At 34.5% G+C, this 17311-nt stretch overlaps 1 protein-coding gene across 2 annotated transcripts in view; it reads right to left on the reverse strand.

Moving 5' to 3' along the window:
- Window positions 1-1419: 1419 nt before the first annotated feature.
- The window catches only part of bs (serum response factor blistered), a 217938-nt gene continuing 202046 nt past the window's right edge, over window positions 1420-17311 (reverse strand). The window contains exons 4-6 of one of the 2 annotated variants that reach the window (XM_081758972.1): window positions 11564-11644; window positions 7763-7924; window positions 1420-2114 (exon numbers count right to left, since the gene is read on the reverse strand). In XM_081758972.1, coding sequence (XP_081615098.1) covers window positions 1987-2114; window positions 7763-7924; window positions 11564-11644 — 371 coding nt within the window. In that variant the 3' untranslated portion in view covers window positions 1420-1986. Of the gene's footprint in view, window positions 2115-7762; window positions 7928-11563; window positions 11645-17311 lie in introns of both variants that reach the window. The other variant, XM_081758971.1, reaches the window with a different exon arrangement.

Below are 17311 nucleotides of genomic sequence, written 5' to 3' on the forward strand. Positions count from 1 at the left end.
TGGCGACTAGAAATTTTGAGGTGGCGACCAGTGTTCAGTAGGAATGGTTTCTGCCTGAACTCACAAGGCTGCGCAGTTTCTGTTTCGCACGAAAATAATTTTCACTGAGTGAGAGAAAAAACAGAATGTGAAGTGTTCACAACGGACATGGAAAGTGAAGTGTTCACAACGTTGTAATTCGCCCCTCCTTTTCCACCCTCAATCGAAATGGTTTGCTCCTGGCACATCAACGTGAGAGATCGTTTCCCTCGTTGTTTGAAGCTAGAACAGCTGGAGGGAGGAACTATGCCCAGTCCAGTGCCTAGAATAGATCAACCAATCACATCATGATGTCAGAAATAAATAACAAAATACTAAATACTAAAATATTTTAAAAAATAGATATTTGCACGAGATACCGTTACCACTGCAATGGACAACTAATACTTCAGTGCAGAGAGAGAGCGTTATACAAACGTGAAGTCTTAAAGTAAGATATTTTTAAAGATGTATATGAATTGTCGAATTCAAAATTGATTATCCTCAATCTAATTGTTTGGCTATGAAATTATATGCCTTGATGTAATATCTTTCTTTGTCAAACCCAAGGCTGTGCGCGCGCGTGTGTGTGTAAGGATGTATCTTATTTTCAAGAGAAAAGGGGTAATAATTTTTATGTAAAAGAAAAATAAAAGAGGAGATATCATGGAAGAAACTTTGAATTATACCACAGTTCCTATAATGTTAATATATAATTTCTGCGATTCTTGCAGAATATATAATTTTTGTTCGACGTTAATGTCGTTCTTGGAATTATGTATGAATGTAAAAGAAAAAGCGAAGTAATTATATACCAGATGTATCCTAACACCATTGCAATAACTACAGTATCACAGCTGAAACATTTTTCCAAATGTCTCTCTGTCACCTCTCTGTCTCAAGTGAGAAGTCCACAAAGCTATACGTAATCCGTTTTCTAGCTGACACTCCATTGATTTACTTCAACTGCATTGTGATGTGTCTTTCAGCGAGTTATATAGACGATGGAAATGTAATTTTTTCTTCCCAATTTTGATAAATAGAATTATTTATAAATTAGATAATGCTTTCAACTAAGCATTATATGATTTATATTTCTCTGCAATTCAAAAATGAAACGTATTTGATTCTCAGTAATAAGAAAATTCCAAAACTTCAACTCCTTAATTTGAAAAAGTAGAGACAGCATCTTACTGTGTTTAGAGTCCTACGATCTACTATAAAATAAGGATAAAAGAATTATTTTAAAAAAGAATTATTTTAAAAAAGAAATAGAAAATCACATAATATTTGTGAAAATATTGTCAATCAACCAACGAAAATGGCACTCCTAAGTTTCTAACGAAACGTACAAATACATTTGTATAACAACATGATGTGGACAAAAGAAATAAGACGAACTTTTTCAATTCGTGTAAATATGTATATACTAATTGACATTTCAAATAATAAATTACAAAGCACTTATCTGCTTTCAAAATGTCTTTTTTCTTCTTTTTCCTTTACTGTAAGTAACATACACTTCAAAATAATGTTAACAAGATTGTCTTATTGTTAATTCTTCCCAAATAGAAGACAAATGGTGAAAGCAGAGAACTATATACACAGTTTACATAGTATGAGAAGTAATATTTCCTTTCATTTTTTTTTTTTCAATATACGTCAACAAATTTACAAATTAATTAATACATTACTGAGTTGTCAGTTCCTTTAATAACAAATTGTACTGGGAATATCAGTTTACTTTTGTGTTGAATCACAGATTTATAAATATATACATACCTAAAACAATTGTCAGGAAAGTCATGATTAAATCGGTTAGTTTTATTTTCCGCAACCAAGTTCGTTTATTTTATTTATTTAATATTTTTAAATACTATCTCACACAGATTAGATGGACTTTCTTTTTTTCCTTAAAAAAAAAAAAAAAAAAAATCAAAACTTGAAAACACTACAATTGTACTTGAATCATTTTCTAGATATCGTCAAGTCTTCTGCACTTGGCTTGGTTTCTATCTGAGCTTGCGTATTGGATGGTAGTGAAACTGGAAGCGGTATCGTAATAAAATGCTGTGAAGAGCTTCCTGATGAAGCACCTGAAGAAAGAAAACAAATCATTAATATTTTAAATGTGTAACAATATGGTCACTCGCTGACAATTAAAATATATTAACACCTGAATAATTATTGACATGTTTATCACGAGCTTTAAAATTACTATTAAATTTTGAGTCGGCAAAAACCTACATTAAGGCATTTTTAATTCAATATTACGATATATTATAGAAAATAATGTGGTTTTGGAGAAGTCTGCAGCTCTTTAGCCCAGACACAATTAGTCATAATAATACGACTATTTATAGCAGATATTTAACCTGTTACTGTGCAGATTTAAACAGCATGATATCTAAACACTACTACAGCGTACATTCTATTTTAATTAATTTCTGCGCTGTGTGAATAAGAAGTAAATAAAGAAATGAAATGAAATGAAATCATTGAGTTTTACGTCCCACGGTTATGCCGGTTAGGCTAAAGGAGACGGTGATGATGAGTAATGAATGAAATGGTGGAATGAAGAAAGTGGGAGGAAACGGGAGAACCCCGAGAAAACCCACGCACACGGTGTTTGTCCACCACAAAGTTCACTTGGCGGGAAATAAAGAAATTATCAGCTATAGTATTATACGTAAAAAATGTACAATAAATAATCTTTTAAATAATATAAACACTTAAAACCCCGAGCTAAAGTTGAAAAAAACTTTAAACTTTTTTGGGAGAGAATTTTCGCTAGAGGAATATATTTGAAATATACTTAATGTACACCATATTTACGTATAAGACACTTTTAAAAAAATGTAATTTGATTTGTCCTATATCAAAATTTCATGACAGAAGGATGCAATAGACAAAAGGAGACACATTCTTAAAAAAACGATAGCAAGAGGTATGCCCTCAGATTTCGCTTGTTGAAATAACAAATGTAGAAAACAGAATTTAAAATAGTACGACATACTAGGGGTGCAGTTTAACAAAAAATCCCCTTTGTGTGGAAGTTGATGATTAAAATATGACATTTGCGACTTTCGATTATTCTCACGTTACTGATAACAATTACCATGGTGTTACTCATTCCACTTCTTAGAAAGAATGCGGTGACGTCATCAATATGCACGTCCTCTTTCAAACTACTTCACATATTATCTTGAGAACCGATCAACCGATTTTAATGGTTTGCGTCAAATAAAAGTTCTAATCTGACGTTAAAAATTATGACGCGTACCATTTTTTATATAAGCGTTAATTAAAAACGTACGAGGCACTTATATAAATTTTCAGACATAAACAATTCTGGATTTTGCCAGATTATAACGAAACTATCAGATTTGAGATATGAATTTAAATACAAGTCAATTACACACTTCATAAGTGCTCGCACTTCCAGATGTCACGAAGATGTTTCATGTTGAAGATGGTCATATCATTAGGATAACTAAAATAAAGATACATTGCATTTATGCTATCATACATTAGGATAACACTGCAACAAATTTGGTTACCTACAGTATGTATTGGTTTTATGAAGCCATGGCTGATGCTGCCCGCCTGCGGCATTTTGTGGTTTCATAAAGTGATCTAGATCCCAAGTTCCGGCCACATTTTCATGATAATTCTACCTCACAAACCGGCTTCTCAGAGGGACGACCACCCCAAGCAGAACTTTAACTGTAGCTGAAACGTGGAATCGAGGAGCTAATTTAAATGGCGCAGCCGACGGTGGTAAGGTTGAACCCCTCCAATATACCATCAGATGTAAAATTTGTGCTTTGTTCGTTCTAGGTATTATAAAAAGATATGAATTGTTGAATATGGGTTTATTTTACTTAAACCATGTATTGGATAACAGTACATACATAAATCAATAACAAATGAACTGTAATTAAACTTATTGTTATTTTCGTTTTAACCCTCCGCACAAACAACCAATGAATTTACAAGAGCAGCTTACTGGCGCCTTTAGGTACCACTTTTTCATATACCATGCACATAAGTAAAACAAATAATACAGAAATAATTTTTATTATTCTTAACTCCTGCTAATGTAGTATCTTTCTATTTTCGAATAAATACTATAAATCAAAAAATGAAACCATTAGAGATGCTGAACATGGCCAACCTAAGAACCTTCTTTCTCTCTTTATTAATCAAATTCACAGTCGCTATCATCGTCATCTAGATATGAGGGTTCACTTTTAAATTTATTATTACACAATAATTTATTTGCACTGCACTCACATATTTAAGAGCACGAAAATGTATTTGCTGAGCAATTGCTGCACCTATTTCTAGTGCAGAAGCAGCGTACCAACTCTAAAATTGAATCCGGTGCATAAGGTAATTTACAGTACACACGTGTAATATCTCCCTTTTCTTCACACCAGGCATGATCAACTGGGGAAGGTATACCAGGTATAACTTTATTATCTCGATTTCATATAAGCAGTTTGTAGTTTACTCTACTGAGAGCGGGTATGAGCCAGGAGCGGATCCAGGACCGACTTCTTCTGGGAAGGGGGGGGGCGGTGGGTTGTCATACTGCTACTTTTAAGGGCTCCAAACTTTGGGATGGGTTTTATTTATATATATAAAATAAGAAAGTTTACTCTTCTGAGGGGGAGGAAGGCGAAAGCCTTGATTGCCAACCCCCTGGATCCGCCCCTGGTATGAGCGACTTTCGAGTTGGAGGCAGTTTTTCCCAGTTTGTCTGCTTTTTAATGAACATATACCAGTTAAAGTTCTGGTAATTTTTGTTGTTGGTTGATAAATTTGACAACTATTTTATCAGGCCTTGTTTCCATATTGTTAAATTAAACTCAATAACATACTGAGCAAGGCTGTATGACAAAGAGATATAAAAACATAAACACAGTAACTGTGTATTCATCAGACTTCCACTCCTTCTCTTCTGCGAGAAGGAGTAGAAGCCTAATGAAGACACAGTTTCTTGAAACTGTTACATGTTTGTGCTTTTATATATTTTTATCACATAGCTGTGCTCAGTATGTTGTGTTTAGTTTAAATTTGATAAATGAATGCGTTAAAAGTGATCTATTATTGTGGCAGAAAGTTCTTGGCTTCCAAGATCTTGTAATGCAAAAAAGTCTCTTTATTGGAGTTTTCAAAAGCCTTCCAATAATGTATTTTTACTTTGCCGAATAGATATTCAGTTCTGCCACATCCAAAGAAGGTATATGACACTGGAAAAACAGTGGACATTGGAAACAGCGGATGTATATGCTGGTCCTAGGGTGTGATAAATATCTGAAAAAGCTACACAATTTTATGGAGATATAAAAAGTAGGAGTTCATGGAAAGTCTTCGGTTACACCTTAATGCTACAACTACGATATCAGTATATTGAGGAAATATATAAAGCGTTGTGGTTCATCTATACAGTGAAGAGATATCTTTATATTTACTTCCTGCTGAGTGCTAATTCCAAAACTGCAATGAGTTGCAACTCTGTTTGTACGCCATGCATCTGCAAGGTTTACCTAAGAGCTTTCTGTGATAAATAACATTGTAAATTATCCTTAGTTCTTATGTACTTATGTCGCAAACAGCATGCTTTAATCATCAACTTACAACTGTCCTCTACTAACATATTTTTTCACATTTACTGTAATGTAATGCAAATTGTTCTAATATTGTATTAACTGTATTAGTCTTACACCAACTGAGTTTTCAGGGCTGCAAACCAAAGCATAAAAGTAGTTTCTTGTCTACCATAGAACGAAGGGTTGATGCAGCGAACCTTCATTATCAAACTTGTTACTTCAATAGAAACTTGTTACATTTATAAAATGTTCGAAGATACAAAATGTATTAAATATCCAGGAAGTAAAGGAAGACCTATAACACCAACTACATTACATCAGCTTAACAATTTGATTGATTGGGGATTAATGGGGACGTCAGCAACAAGACTATCTGTTCCCGTCAAAAAGAACACTTTGAAGCTACTGTCATAGATATAAGCAACAAGGCATACACAAGAAGTTTAAAATGATAAGTTAAATAACTGCATACAGTGCAATAGAAACAAATATGAAGATTTTATTAACATTCAATGTTGAACTTCTGAAGAAGTAGTGAGGATAATTTTTACTTCAAGAATTACTTTTTAAATTTTAATTGATAGTGACATTTGTATTTCATGGCATTTTTTAGGGTTCACACTGAAATCCTGGTATTGATTTTCCTGAATATTGTAGGTAAATTTTCCCTGAGCAGAGAACATTATCACTTACGGTTAGGTTAAATAATAATAATAATAATTTCCTCCCCATCCTCCTAGTAATTCAAGAGTTCTCTTTTATTTATTAAATTCAGTATAAGCTTACTTTCTCGCGGTAAATATTAACGTAAAACCTCTGTATTTGGTTACGATAAAACAACAGTATCATACAACAATTACAAACTAATGATATATTTAATATCTCAGCATTCTGAATATACTCATAAACAAGTAAACACATATAATGTGGCCTATATCGTTGATTATCTACAACCAAGAAAACTATTTTTCTTTCTTTTGTAGCATTTGAATTGTTGATTTGTTTATTTTTCTTTCTTTCAAAGCTTGAAGTTTTAACGTCTTTTGGCTCTCCTCAAGTTTCAACATTTCTAGAGATACTTTTCTTCTCTTCAGTCATTTGATTATCATCACATTTTTCCATCTGTCTTGATTCTTTGAAATGTTCTTCATACCTTATGTGGACAGCTAAAACACAGAATCTTCTGTGAAATATAGTAATTTCCCCTGATTTTCGATATATTTTGAAGCATTTCCTCGACTTTCTTGACTCATTTTAATTTTCCTGAATTTCACGGTCAATATGAACTGTGATTTTACTTAGCTGACTGTAGTTATTTATCAAAATAATTGCCGCTCGTACAGTCGTGTAAATACTGTTTTGACAAAGAATGAAGTTAAAATATTGTAAAATGTAATCACATGAAAATTATGATAACAAAAGAAGAAAATGAACTTTATTAGCAGCGATACACATAAGGATCACTAAATTTAGGTGCAAATCCCAGTTCCTCATTACCTTGTTCATTCGAACTTCACTTAGAGGACTAAATACGATTTTTTAAAATTTTATATTGCTAGATTTTTGCATACCACATACCATTCATAAAATTTACTGAAAAGTTATTAACACAACTATATACGTATATGCCTTTTCCAGTATAATATATAGACCAAAAACAGAAGCAACGTTTGTTTATTAGGAATACACTCACTATTTTGCCTCCCCAACCTCATAAATTAAACGAAATGTATAAAAATGTACCTTCAAAAAGTCATGGCTTCCTATTTTATGTCCTTCAATTTTAAAGGTGTTATACATGTATTCGTTATACGCACTAAGGACAAAAGAAAAAACTCGGCTAAAAATTGTCAACCTTGGTCAAGATGATGTGACTTTCTATTGAAACTTGGAAGAAAATAGATTTCCAAAATCTATCGCATGTTTTTCTAATCTAGAGGAGTATAAGTGGGTAGAAGAAGTAACTTTCCGCTTATTCAGTTTCAATTTCAGCCACATTCTCTCATCCAGAATATTTCTTGAAAATCTTCTGCTATTAAAATCAAATTCCATAACTTTTTAACTTTATAAAACTACCAGCGAAAAAAAATAAAATATGAATTGTAATTTCCACGCTTGCTGCTTACCTTGTTCTTGTCCTTGCCCCTGAGAAGTGAGTTGAACAGGACTAAAAATCACTCCATTAGGAAGACCTGAATTAGGGGCAGCATATACGACCCCTTGAGAAGTTTGGTACATCACAGCACCAGGATACGACAGAGTAGAATTAGCACTTCCCATCACCATACCTGCTGTACGAAAAACATATTGAAATCACCATATTACTGTGGGGAATCTGTGAACTCTTTGGCTTTTTTATTTTGAATGTGTAATCAAAATCTAATAAAATATAACATAACAAGACTTTAAATGTCTACTTAATTCAACTAGTAATGTAATATCTATGCTATTTTATATATCTCTATCACTTACTGTATTTCAAATTGGGACTCGTTCGTACAGAATCTACACAGAAAGGAATTAAACCAAACTACTTTGAGGAATCCATAAATAGTGTCGATACTTTGATCAACGTCATGGTCTATAGTTTTTCTTCTCTGGCTCAGAAGGTATGTAATGATAGTTTAATTTTGTGCTATGGGTCGATTTTTTACATCTCACATTTTAGTACTTACAAAGTATTATTACCTAATGTAACAAGTGTTTCCAAAGAAATTACTCGTTCTTAATAGTCTCTCAGTCAATTATCACATTGTATTATTTGACGACGTACTTCACTACGTAGTTAATTACCTCCTGCAAATGCAAACATTAAGGGTCTTCACTACATCGAAATTAAACTACCGCTAATTTTAGAGTTTTTCTGTAATTTCTTCAAAACAAATAAAAATATTCGAAAAGTAGAAACGTAGTGAACTAGACAATGCGATTTTTCATGTGATACCTTTACCACAATTCACCTATCTGCTTTTGGTATGCCACTATTTACAGAATCCGCAAAAAATGCTAAATTTATTTACAGTTGCAAATAGAAAGCAGATAGATGAGTTGTGATAACGGTATTACATGCAAAATCGTATTGTCTAGTTCACTACGTTCCTGCTTTTCCAATATTTTTATTTATTTTGAAGATATTACAGAAAAAGTCTAAAATTAGCGGTAGTTTAATTTCGCTCTAGTGAAGACCCTCAATAGAAAATGATGTACGAGTGATTCTTAGTATTGGATATGTACTCATATATTGGGGTGGATGTAAGAATAAATTTACCTTTGCAGGGCAGGAGCCACTGTAAAGATTGATTTCCAGGGGGTCAGCAAGTAGCATAGACAAGTGTTGATCTAGCACTGAACGGCTGAAAACCATAACAGTACACATGCATATACTTGTTCCAAGATAAAACGAATTTAAAGCGGCGGAAACTCATAAGTTTCTTACGGAAAGTGCGAATATAACCTACTATATCTCTGGCAAAGAACATTATTCTGCTTAAATGTCTTTACCACATGAATTTCCTTATATGTAGTTGTCTTTTATAAACTTATCTCAATTTTGATTAAAATTTTACTTATATCGTTATGGTTTTCATCCATCCAATGTAAAAACACATACTCTGAGCACTAATAAATTTTGATGTCACAACTCATTTCTACAGTCATGATTCTGAACATGGAATACTATAACTGTTGGAAATATTACACACTAGTGGAAACGCATTTAAGAACACGCAGTAGGAATTCATGGATACATCCTAAAATTGGTACACTAAAAGATGATGATGCTAAGTGGTAGCTACCCCAAAATAGCATCAGTACGACGTCCCAACGTGTCACACAGAGCTTTTTTTAAAAAATATACATTAGTCTCGCTAAATAGCACGTGCAACCACCGAAGCGGCCACACAAGCAGCTCTTCAGGCAGACAGTCGATCATAGGGATGCTGAATGTCTGCGTGGAATATGGTATCTCACATTTATTCTAAATCTTGACGTAGCTCGGCGATCGGTGGTTGTTGCTAGAGCCATGTCCCATACGAGCTTGATATGGCTTAGGTCCAGAGACCCGGCAGGCAACTGGCAGTATGCAAGACGCGCGTTAACATGCGGGAAGTTGGGGTCCATATGTAATAAGAGGTCAGAATTGATGACCTCATAAATGTACTACTCATACTACCTTTATTGAAGACCAGGACCCAGCGGGATATGTAGTCTTTTGCTTCCATAGCAGAAAGCCAAGCGTGATTTCTGTATGGTGAGTGCAAATCATGCTATATCTCCCTGCTCAACTGCATGTCTACGGACACGCGCACTGTTGTTACTTAGCCCGAAACAGGAACGCTTTTCATCGTTAAATACCACTCGCGACATCACAGAAGACGTCAGTGTTAATCGTGTAAAAGGAACGTAAGCATTTCTTCAACAATCGATTGTTTAGTGTTCGTACGTTCACATAGGAAGGGGAGGGAGTAAGATGGCACTCATGTCACTAGCAGTTACGTTCTGTAAAGTTAGAGTGATCCGAACAATTCTTCTGTCCAGGTGCTCCCTGGTGAGCTACGAGGGAACTTTCTGTTTCGTCGTGTTCGCCACCAGCAAACCACCCTAGAAACGTTAGACCCACGCAATTGTTAACTCTACGGAACGAATACCAGGCCCACTGACCTAATATGTCGCCACGCTGAAAGCTACTGAATTGCACAATAGGCGTTTGCTGAAGTTTTCCTAGCGTTGTATTGCAAAGACAGTGACCTACACACAATACGATCAGCCTACAAACTCTCTACAGGTACTCTCTACAGCCTACAAACTATACTTCATAGGAAAAATTCAAAGGGCGAACCATTTATCTTGATACGCCTTTGTAATTTCTAACCTAATTGACAAAAATCGCTGAAATTTTCTACCATGCAAATACCTGCAGACGGCATTCTTTGCAACATTCTGAGATACCATAAGGTTAATAGTGTCGCCATCCAAACAATCAAACGGCATTACGTCAGGTTATTAAATATTTTAAATTTACATGTAAAACGAAAAAAAAAATACAATACCACTCATGTCATGCAGTGTTGAAATCAAAAGACGCTGCAGTATCACAAATTAAAAAAAAAAAAAAAAAAAAAAAAAAAATGGTACGTAATAACGCAAGTTAGGTGAATGGGGTAATGAACATCCAAAACACCTAAACGTCTCATACTACGTTATCATATGACGTATTTAGAACTAGAAACAAAGTTACAAGTAATCGAAAATTTGACTTCTTTTTTAGAGGACATTATTTCGAAAAAATGTTTAGATAAGTATCACACCAATGCACGTAGATGGTATTGACTACACATAACGATCATAATGCCGTTTATAGCAATTTGACATCTCAAACCATTTGGGAGATATTTAAAAAAAAATGGTAACATGTTATATATATTGCTTAAAATGGTGAGTTTGTGGTAAGTTCCAAAAAACTATTTACTTTGCTCCTATGATACAGATTTACATAATTTTAAGTAGTGTTGCCAACTAATAGTTTTCATTATATCTCCAGAACGATTTGAGATATCGAATTAGTTTAAATTGTATTATAACCTTCACATCTATTAAAAACCATCTATGCAATTGGATGAAATACACTTCTAAGCAGCTTTTCAAAATAAAGGCTTTTAAAAAAGTCAAATGTTCATTCTCTTGTCACTTTGTTCGTATTCATTCAAAATCCATATCATGACCATAGTATCATCCACTAAAGTACTTAGATTGTGCATTGCCCCGTCTGTCTCATCTGCGTTACTATTGCTGTAGAAGCCATCAAAATTTGGATATTTGTGATACTGTAGTGCTCAGTTTCTAATAAGATAAATAAGATAAATGTCCCACTCTATATATATCATACATCGGAGATACTGTGATCTACATTATCAAAATGCAATTATTACCAGTAATCAGATGCGGTTGTGATGTGGATGTTACAGTGCTCACCGGAGGACATTCTGAATTGTTGTTAGACTGATTCCCCTCTGAAAAAAGAAAAAAATAATTAAATAAAATCTGAATGGACATAACACATCTTCGTAACTGTTATAAAAAATATTCGCTACAGATGTAACGAACTATGCAGAGATTCTTATGAGGTTTTAAGTACGTACTGACATTTAAGATAAAATTGAGCTAAGCGAGGTTAAAGCACATAATTTTACCAAAATCCCAAACATTTTCTGTTGTTACTAGCTGAGCCTGCGCTCTCTACACAGCGCATCATTCGCATATGAGTATAAATCTTATTATTCCTTACAACATCTGTACATGTTCCTTTACAGACACAAGTGAAAGACGTATTGATTAAAAAAAAGCCAAGGGGTATCATAAAGGGGAGACTTTTTTCGATTATTTTTTCTCAATATCTCGCACCGTTTGCAAGATTTGAGCCTGTTTCCGGTTGGAGTTTCTAATTCATGTATGACCAGTGTTTTCTTTCTTCTTGCATGCAGTATGTAATAAGCAAATACATTACATACACAATTAATTATAATGTCAGTTATATATGGTGTTCATTGGGCAAAACACTCCCAAACAAAAAGGTTCATCTTAGACTGGAGAAATGGTTATCCTTCCTTTTCCATTATTATTTGGCCATGAAACAAACGCCTGAGACATATACAACCCCTATATACAACAGTGTGGTATTGGAATGTAAAATGCTTAGGATGTGATGCTTTAGTTTTTTTTTTTTTTAATTTCAACCCTTTTAATGTACCCGTAAAAATGTAATGAAGAAATCGTGCCCATGTTTTTTAAATATTCAATTAGAACTGGACAATCTACATGAAATTTGCAATCGATCAGTGAAAACGTCATCTTTCTACAGCCTGTAGTTTCCGAGATCTCATTGTCGAAAGGATTGGGCACAAACATATAAACGTAGTTTAAAAGAGCTCCAAAGATGACAGCACAATTCATTTGCATTTATTTCGGAGAAGGCTTATTAAAGGCAAAGGCCTTTGAACAATAATTTAAAAGGATAACTTTGTGAAAAATATTTCTTTAAGTAATTTATTTAAAGTACACTCTTTTAAAAATATTTGTCTTTGTTATAAACGTGAAATCAGAAATAACCGTAAATCAAAGGTTTGAAAGCTAAGGTTATAGGTTAGAGCTCGGTCGCTCTTAATTGGTACTGTAGCATTTTAATAGATAGATACAACCTCATGGAATTCATAACATAATAGCCCACACAGTAACTGTGACAACGGAAATTTCAATGTTAAGAAATTAAGTCTTTGGGTCACTATTTCACACGAACAATCAGATATTTTATAATTTCACTTCCTAAAATGGTTCCATATCAGACCAAAGTAACCCATGAGAAAAATAGCTCAACTGAATAATATTAAATGGTGCTCCAAGCGACCTTAAGTTTTCAATGCATTTACAATATACAGTATGAGGCAAAGGTATCTTGTAAGCAGTGGCGTATTTTATGTGAAACCGAGGCTACCGGAAGAGGCTTGCAACATTAAAAAAAGAAGTTTATATAACATATATGAACTAATTTAAAATAATAAGTTTACAGTTTATTATCTTCTTTTTATGGTCGTAGTTTTTCCCTATATTTTTCGCAAACACAAATACGTACTAAGACACAGCCGTTAACGCTTTGAATGCAAATCTTTTCGCTTTCTTAGAGACTGATGATGTGGCAACCCTCTGGGACACCACTGTCTACTGCCAGCAGAAACAATCGTGTGTGTCCTCGTAGGTTCCATCTTGGCAATGTGATAGCGAGCTACGGGCTGGTAATTAGGGAGGTTGCCTCTCTGTGTATCGGTTTCCGTAGGCGAAGCGACAGGGTAAATGGAAGTTATAGAGCAATGACATGACAGCCATTTTGGGAGTATCTAAAAAATTCGGGGCATGATTTCGTAGCGATTTGCGTCAACGCAATGCAAAATTAGCTATTTAGATTGTGCTAATCGGCATAGCAATTATAATGTCTGTCTACATTTTTTGCATTGTATTGCTCTACACAGAATATTTTGTGAAGACTGTTATGGAATGACAACGTCAGTCACAGAGGCGGCTCCTGAGGGAAGTGACATTGGTAAAAATCAATATTACAATCCACGACAAGTTAACTGCGCAGAGGTATGATGGCATTTCATTTACGATGGAAAACGTTAATAGTCTGAAATTTAAAAAAAATCAACCAAAACACATCTACCACTATTTGTTCATTGTTGGGCATATTTTGTATATTATTATTAATAATAATAATAATAATAAATATGCAAGCTCAGTTAACTGTCATGCTGTCAAACATGTATACGCCACTGCTTGTAAGTTTGGAAAGATTAGAATTATAAATTAGATTCCAGGGCTTTCGGCATCTAGGCCATGTTAATCCGTCACATATGAGGGATGACATCCCTCAGCGATCATACTGTCCGGAAAATTATTAACTAGGAAGGAAGAAAGGAATGGAGAATCAGCCTGAGACCATTATGCTAGATACCTTCCTGGCATTTGTCTTGTGTGAACGAGGTAAACTCAGCTAAACCTGACTTAGGACGGTTGGCCAGAAAAAGGTCTTATACTTTTTTGACCGAAGGTTCCCACCAGGAATCGAACACGGAACCGCTCGCCCCAAAAATAAGTTTAAAAAACAATTACTACACATGTATTATAAAGGTACTTGGAAACAACATCAGATGTGTGTTGTACAGAAAATATACTCTAAAAACGGCATGTCACATGATTCATTTCCTATTAAAAAAATATGGACCTGAATCAAAGTTGTCGGACTTCAAGATGGCCGCCATGATGGCACTACACATGGATCTTCCTCCATTATCTCTATCCAAGATATAATGTCACTCCCTCTAGCCGTTCCATACTTACAAGGTACCTTTCCCTCAGATTGTGCACTGTAAATACATTCAAAACTTGATGTCGCATAGGGCACTACTTATTATTTAATTGAGGTAATTTTCTCGTGTGTTTGACGAGAATGTAGAGATAATATGCGAAGTCACCAGTACTCTTGCCTTTTCACAAGCATCCAATTAGAACAAGTTCTCGGTACTACCTTCTTAGAATTTTTTTACCATGCACGAAACTCACGTCGCACTATAATTACAGATCTAGACATCTCAAAACGGAACACACTGGAAATCTTTTACTGTTGCATTATGAAGTCATCTTGGAAACCCGCCCTCCAGTAAGCATGAGAAGCAAATTGCTGGTCTTGCATGAGAAACTGTATTGGGAGAGCAGGTACTGCTTATGGTGTTAAATTTTGTAAGTGGTACAAACTAAATTTATTGTTAATTTTTGAAACCGCACCCCTTCTTTCATAAACACACTGTATTACCTTTAACTGTGAACAGTAATTTCTAATCGAGAAACAAATTTTACAGTATTTCATAGGATAATTCCATTATCTACGAGTATTATTTTATATACTACTTTATGAATTTATATTATGCATCTTTAATATTTTTTTTTAATTTTATTTTGTCTGTCATTTCTACAATTCATTTTATAATCAATTTCTCGTTTAGATAATAGGTGTCCAGACTACGTCATAGATATGTTACGATAATATGCCATTCTGGCAAACTTGTTTTCTAAGAACCATCATCCCATCGTGAACTTAATAAACTAGACATGTAATGGTAACGAAGTTTGAATGAAAGTCATGTTAAATGATTGGATTGAATATAAATGAAGAGCAGCTATACATCGCATGCACATAAACATATCAGTAACTTTTAGGAGACGCATGTTAATAAATAAATAAATAAATAAAAAGTCACCATGAACCTCCAGATAATTCTAGTGGCATGGGACAAGCTTCCCTATATCCTGTGTGTAAAAATCAGCAGCATGAGACTGCAATCAGTTTAGAACTGATGTCTTGAGCACTATCGTTAAAACATTTAGGCGCAAGCTACCTTTTCAGGTGAAGAAAAAAAGAAAGAAATCGCTGGGGGCAAGGTCGTGGATGTAAGAGGGATGACAATAATTCCAATCAAAATCTTTGAATTATCATAACGGTACGAGCAGCTGTGTGTGGGTGAAAGAATTTCAGAGCGTAGCATTCCTTTCCGTTGATTTTGCATGGCATGTTGCAGATTGTTCAATGTTTGGTAAAACATGTCTGCTGAAATTGTTCATCCTAGTTCCAAGAATTCCGCCGTTTTGGTCCCAAAACACGTTTGCCATGATTTTACTAACTAATTGTGCTTGTTTGGATTTTTTGCTTTTTAAAAAAATAAGCGTCACAATTGCATTGACTGCTGCTTTGACTCTCCAATGGCGTATGATATCCAGATTTCATCCCTCGTCCTAAGTGAGAAAAGAAGTGATCTTCATCCTCTCTCCAGTGAGTAAAAAAAAAAAAAAAGTCATGTGCAGCTGTCGTTCTTTTCTCTTAGTGAGGTTCTGTCAGCATTTTTAGTACCCACCTCGTATACAGTTTGTGATAACCCACCTTGTCGGTCACATTTCCATGTTTGCACAAACACATCTGGAAACTCTTTGGCGGGTTCAATTACTATGGACCGGTGATTGGATCGCACTTTCTCTTTAACGCGTTCCATTACGTAGGCCTTCCACTATGCTCATCATCATGAACATTTGAACGCCCTTTCTGAAACTCTCCGCACCATTGACTGACCTTTCCTTCAACTGTCGGACCGAAAATGGCACACAATTCCCGATGGATGTTAGCTGTATTTTGGACTTTGGTGTTCAGAAATCGTATGGCAGATCTCATTTCACATTTAGCGGGATTTTATATTCGGCATCAATTTCACTTTACTGCTACTCAGACGTACACAACTCCATTCAGACTCGTGAGTCTATTTCTGTTCTAAGGACAGAATACTAGGAGAGCATATTCAACTTCAGTGTTGCCAACCCCGCATGCAAAATATCCGCCTTTTTTGACATGCGCCTCGTATTTAAGAATATCATAAAGAACAAAATAAATGAATCTGAAATAACCTGAAACAAAATTAAATTTTAGGTAGCAAGTGATTAATTAGCAAAACTAAATGAACTATAATGGATAGATAAATGAACTGTAATGGATAGTTAAGCTATAATCATTTATTTACTGGACTTTAATGAGTGCAGTTTAATTACTCTTTATTTACTAGACTTTAATTATTTATTTACTGGACTTTAATGAGTTAAGCTATAATTATTTATTTACTGGACTTTAATGAGCAGTTTAATTATTTACTGGAGTTATATATTATTTACGGGAGCTATATATGAGTGCAGTTTAAAATGAAATGAAATCTTTGAGTTTTACGTCCCACGATTATGCCGGTTAGGCTAAAGGAGATGGTGATGATGAGTAATGAATGAAATGGTGGAATGAAGAAAGTGGGAGGAAACGGGAGAACCCCGAGAAAACCCCCCACACGGTGATTGTTCACCATAAGGTTTACTTGGCGGGGGCTGGGATCGAACCCGGGACCCCAAGCACCAGAGGTGAACGCTCTACCGCTGAGCCACCACGGCCCCAAGTGCAGTTTAATTATTTACTGGAGTTATATACTATAATGGAGTTAAGTTATAATTATTTATTTAAAGTGCAGTTTAAAAGTAAAATGTGAAATACAAACACGGATATTTTTGTATAAATTACTAACAATATAGATAATTCATGCTTTTTG

This window comes from Thermobia domestica, chromosome 5, assembly GCF_964235325.1.
Source record: "Thermobia domestica chromosome 5, izTheDome1.hap1.1, whole genome shotgun sequence".
Taxonomy (NCBI): Eukaryota; Metazoa; Arthropoda; class Insecta; order Zygentoma; family Lepismatidae; genus Thermobia; species Thermobia domestica.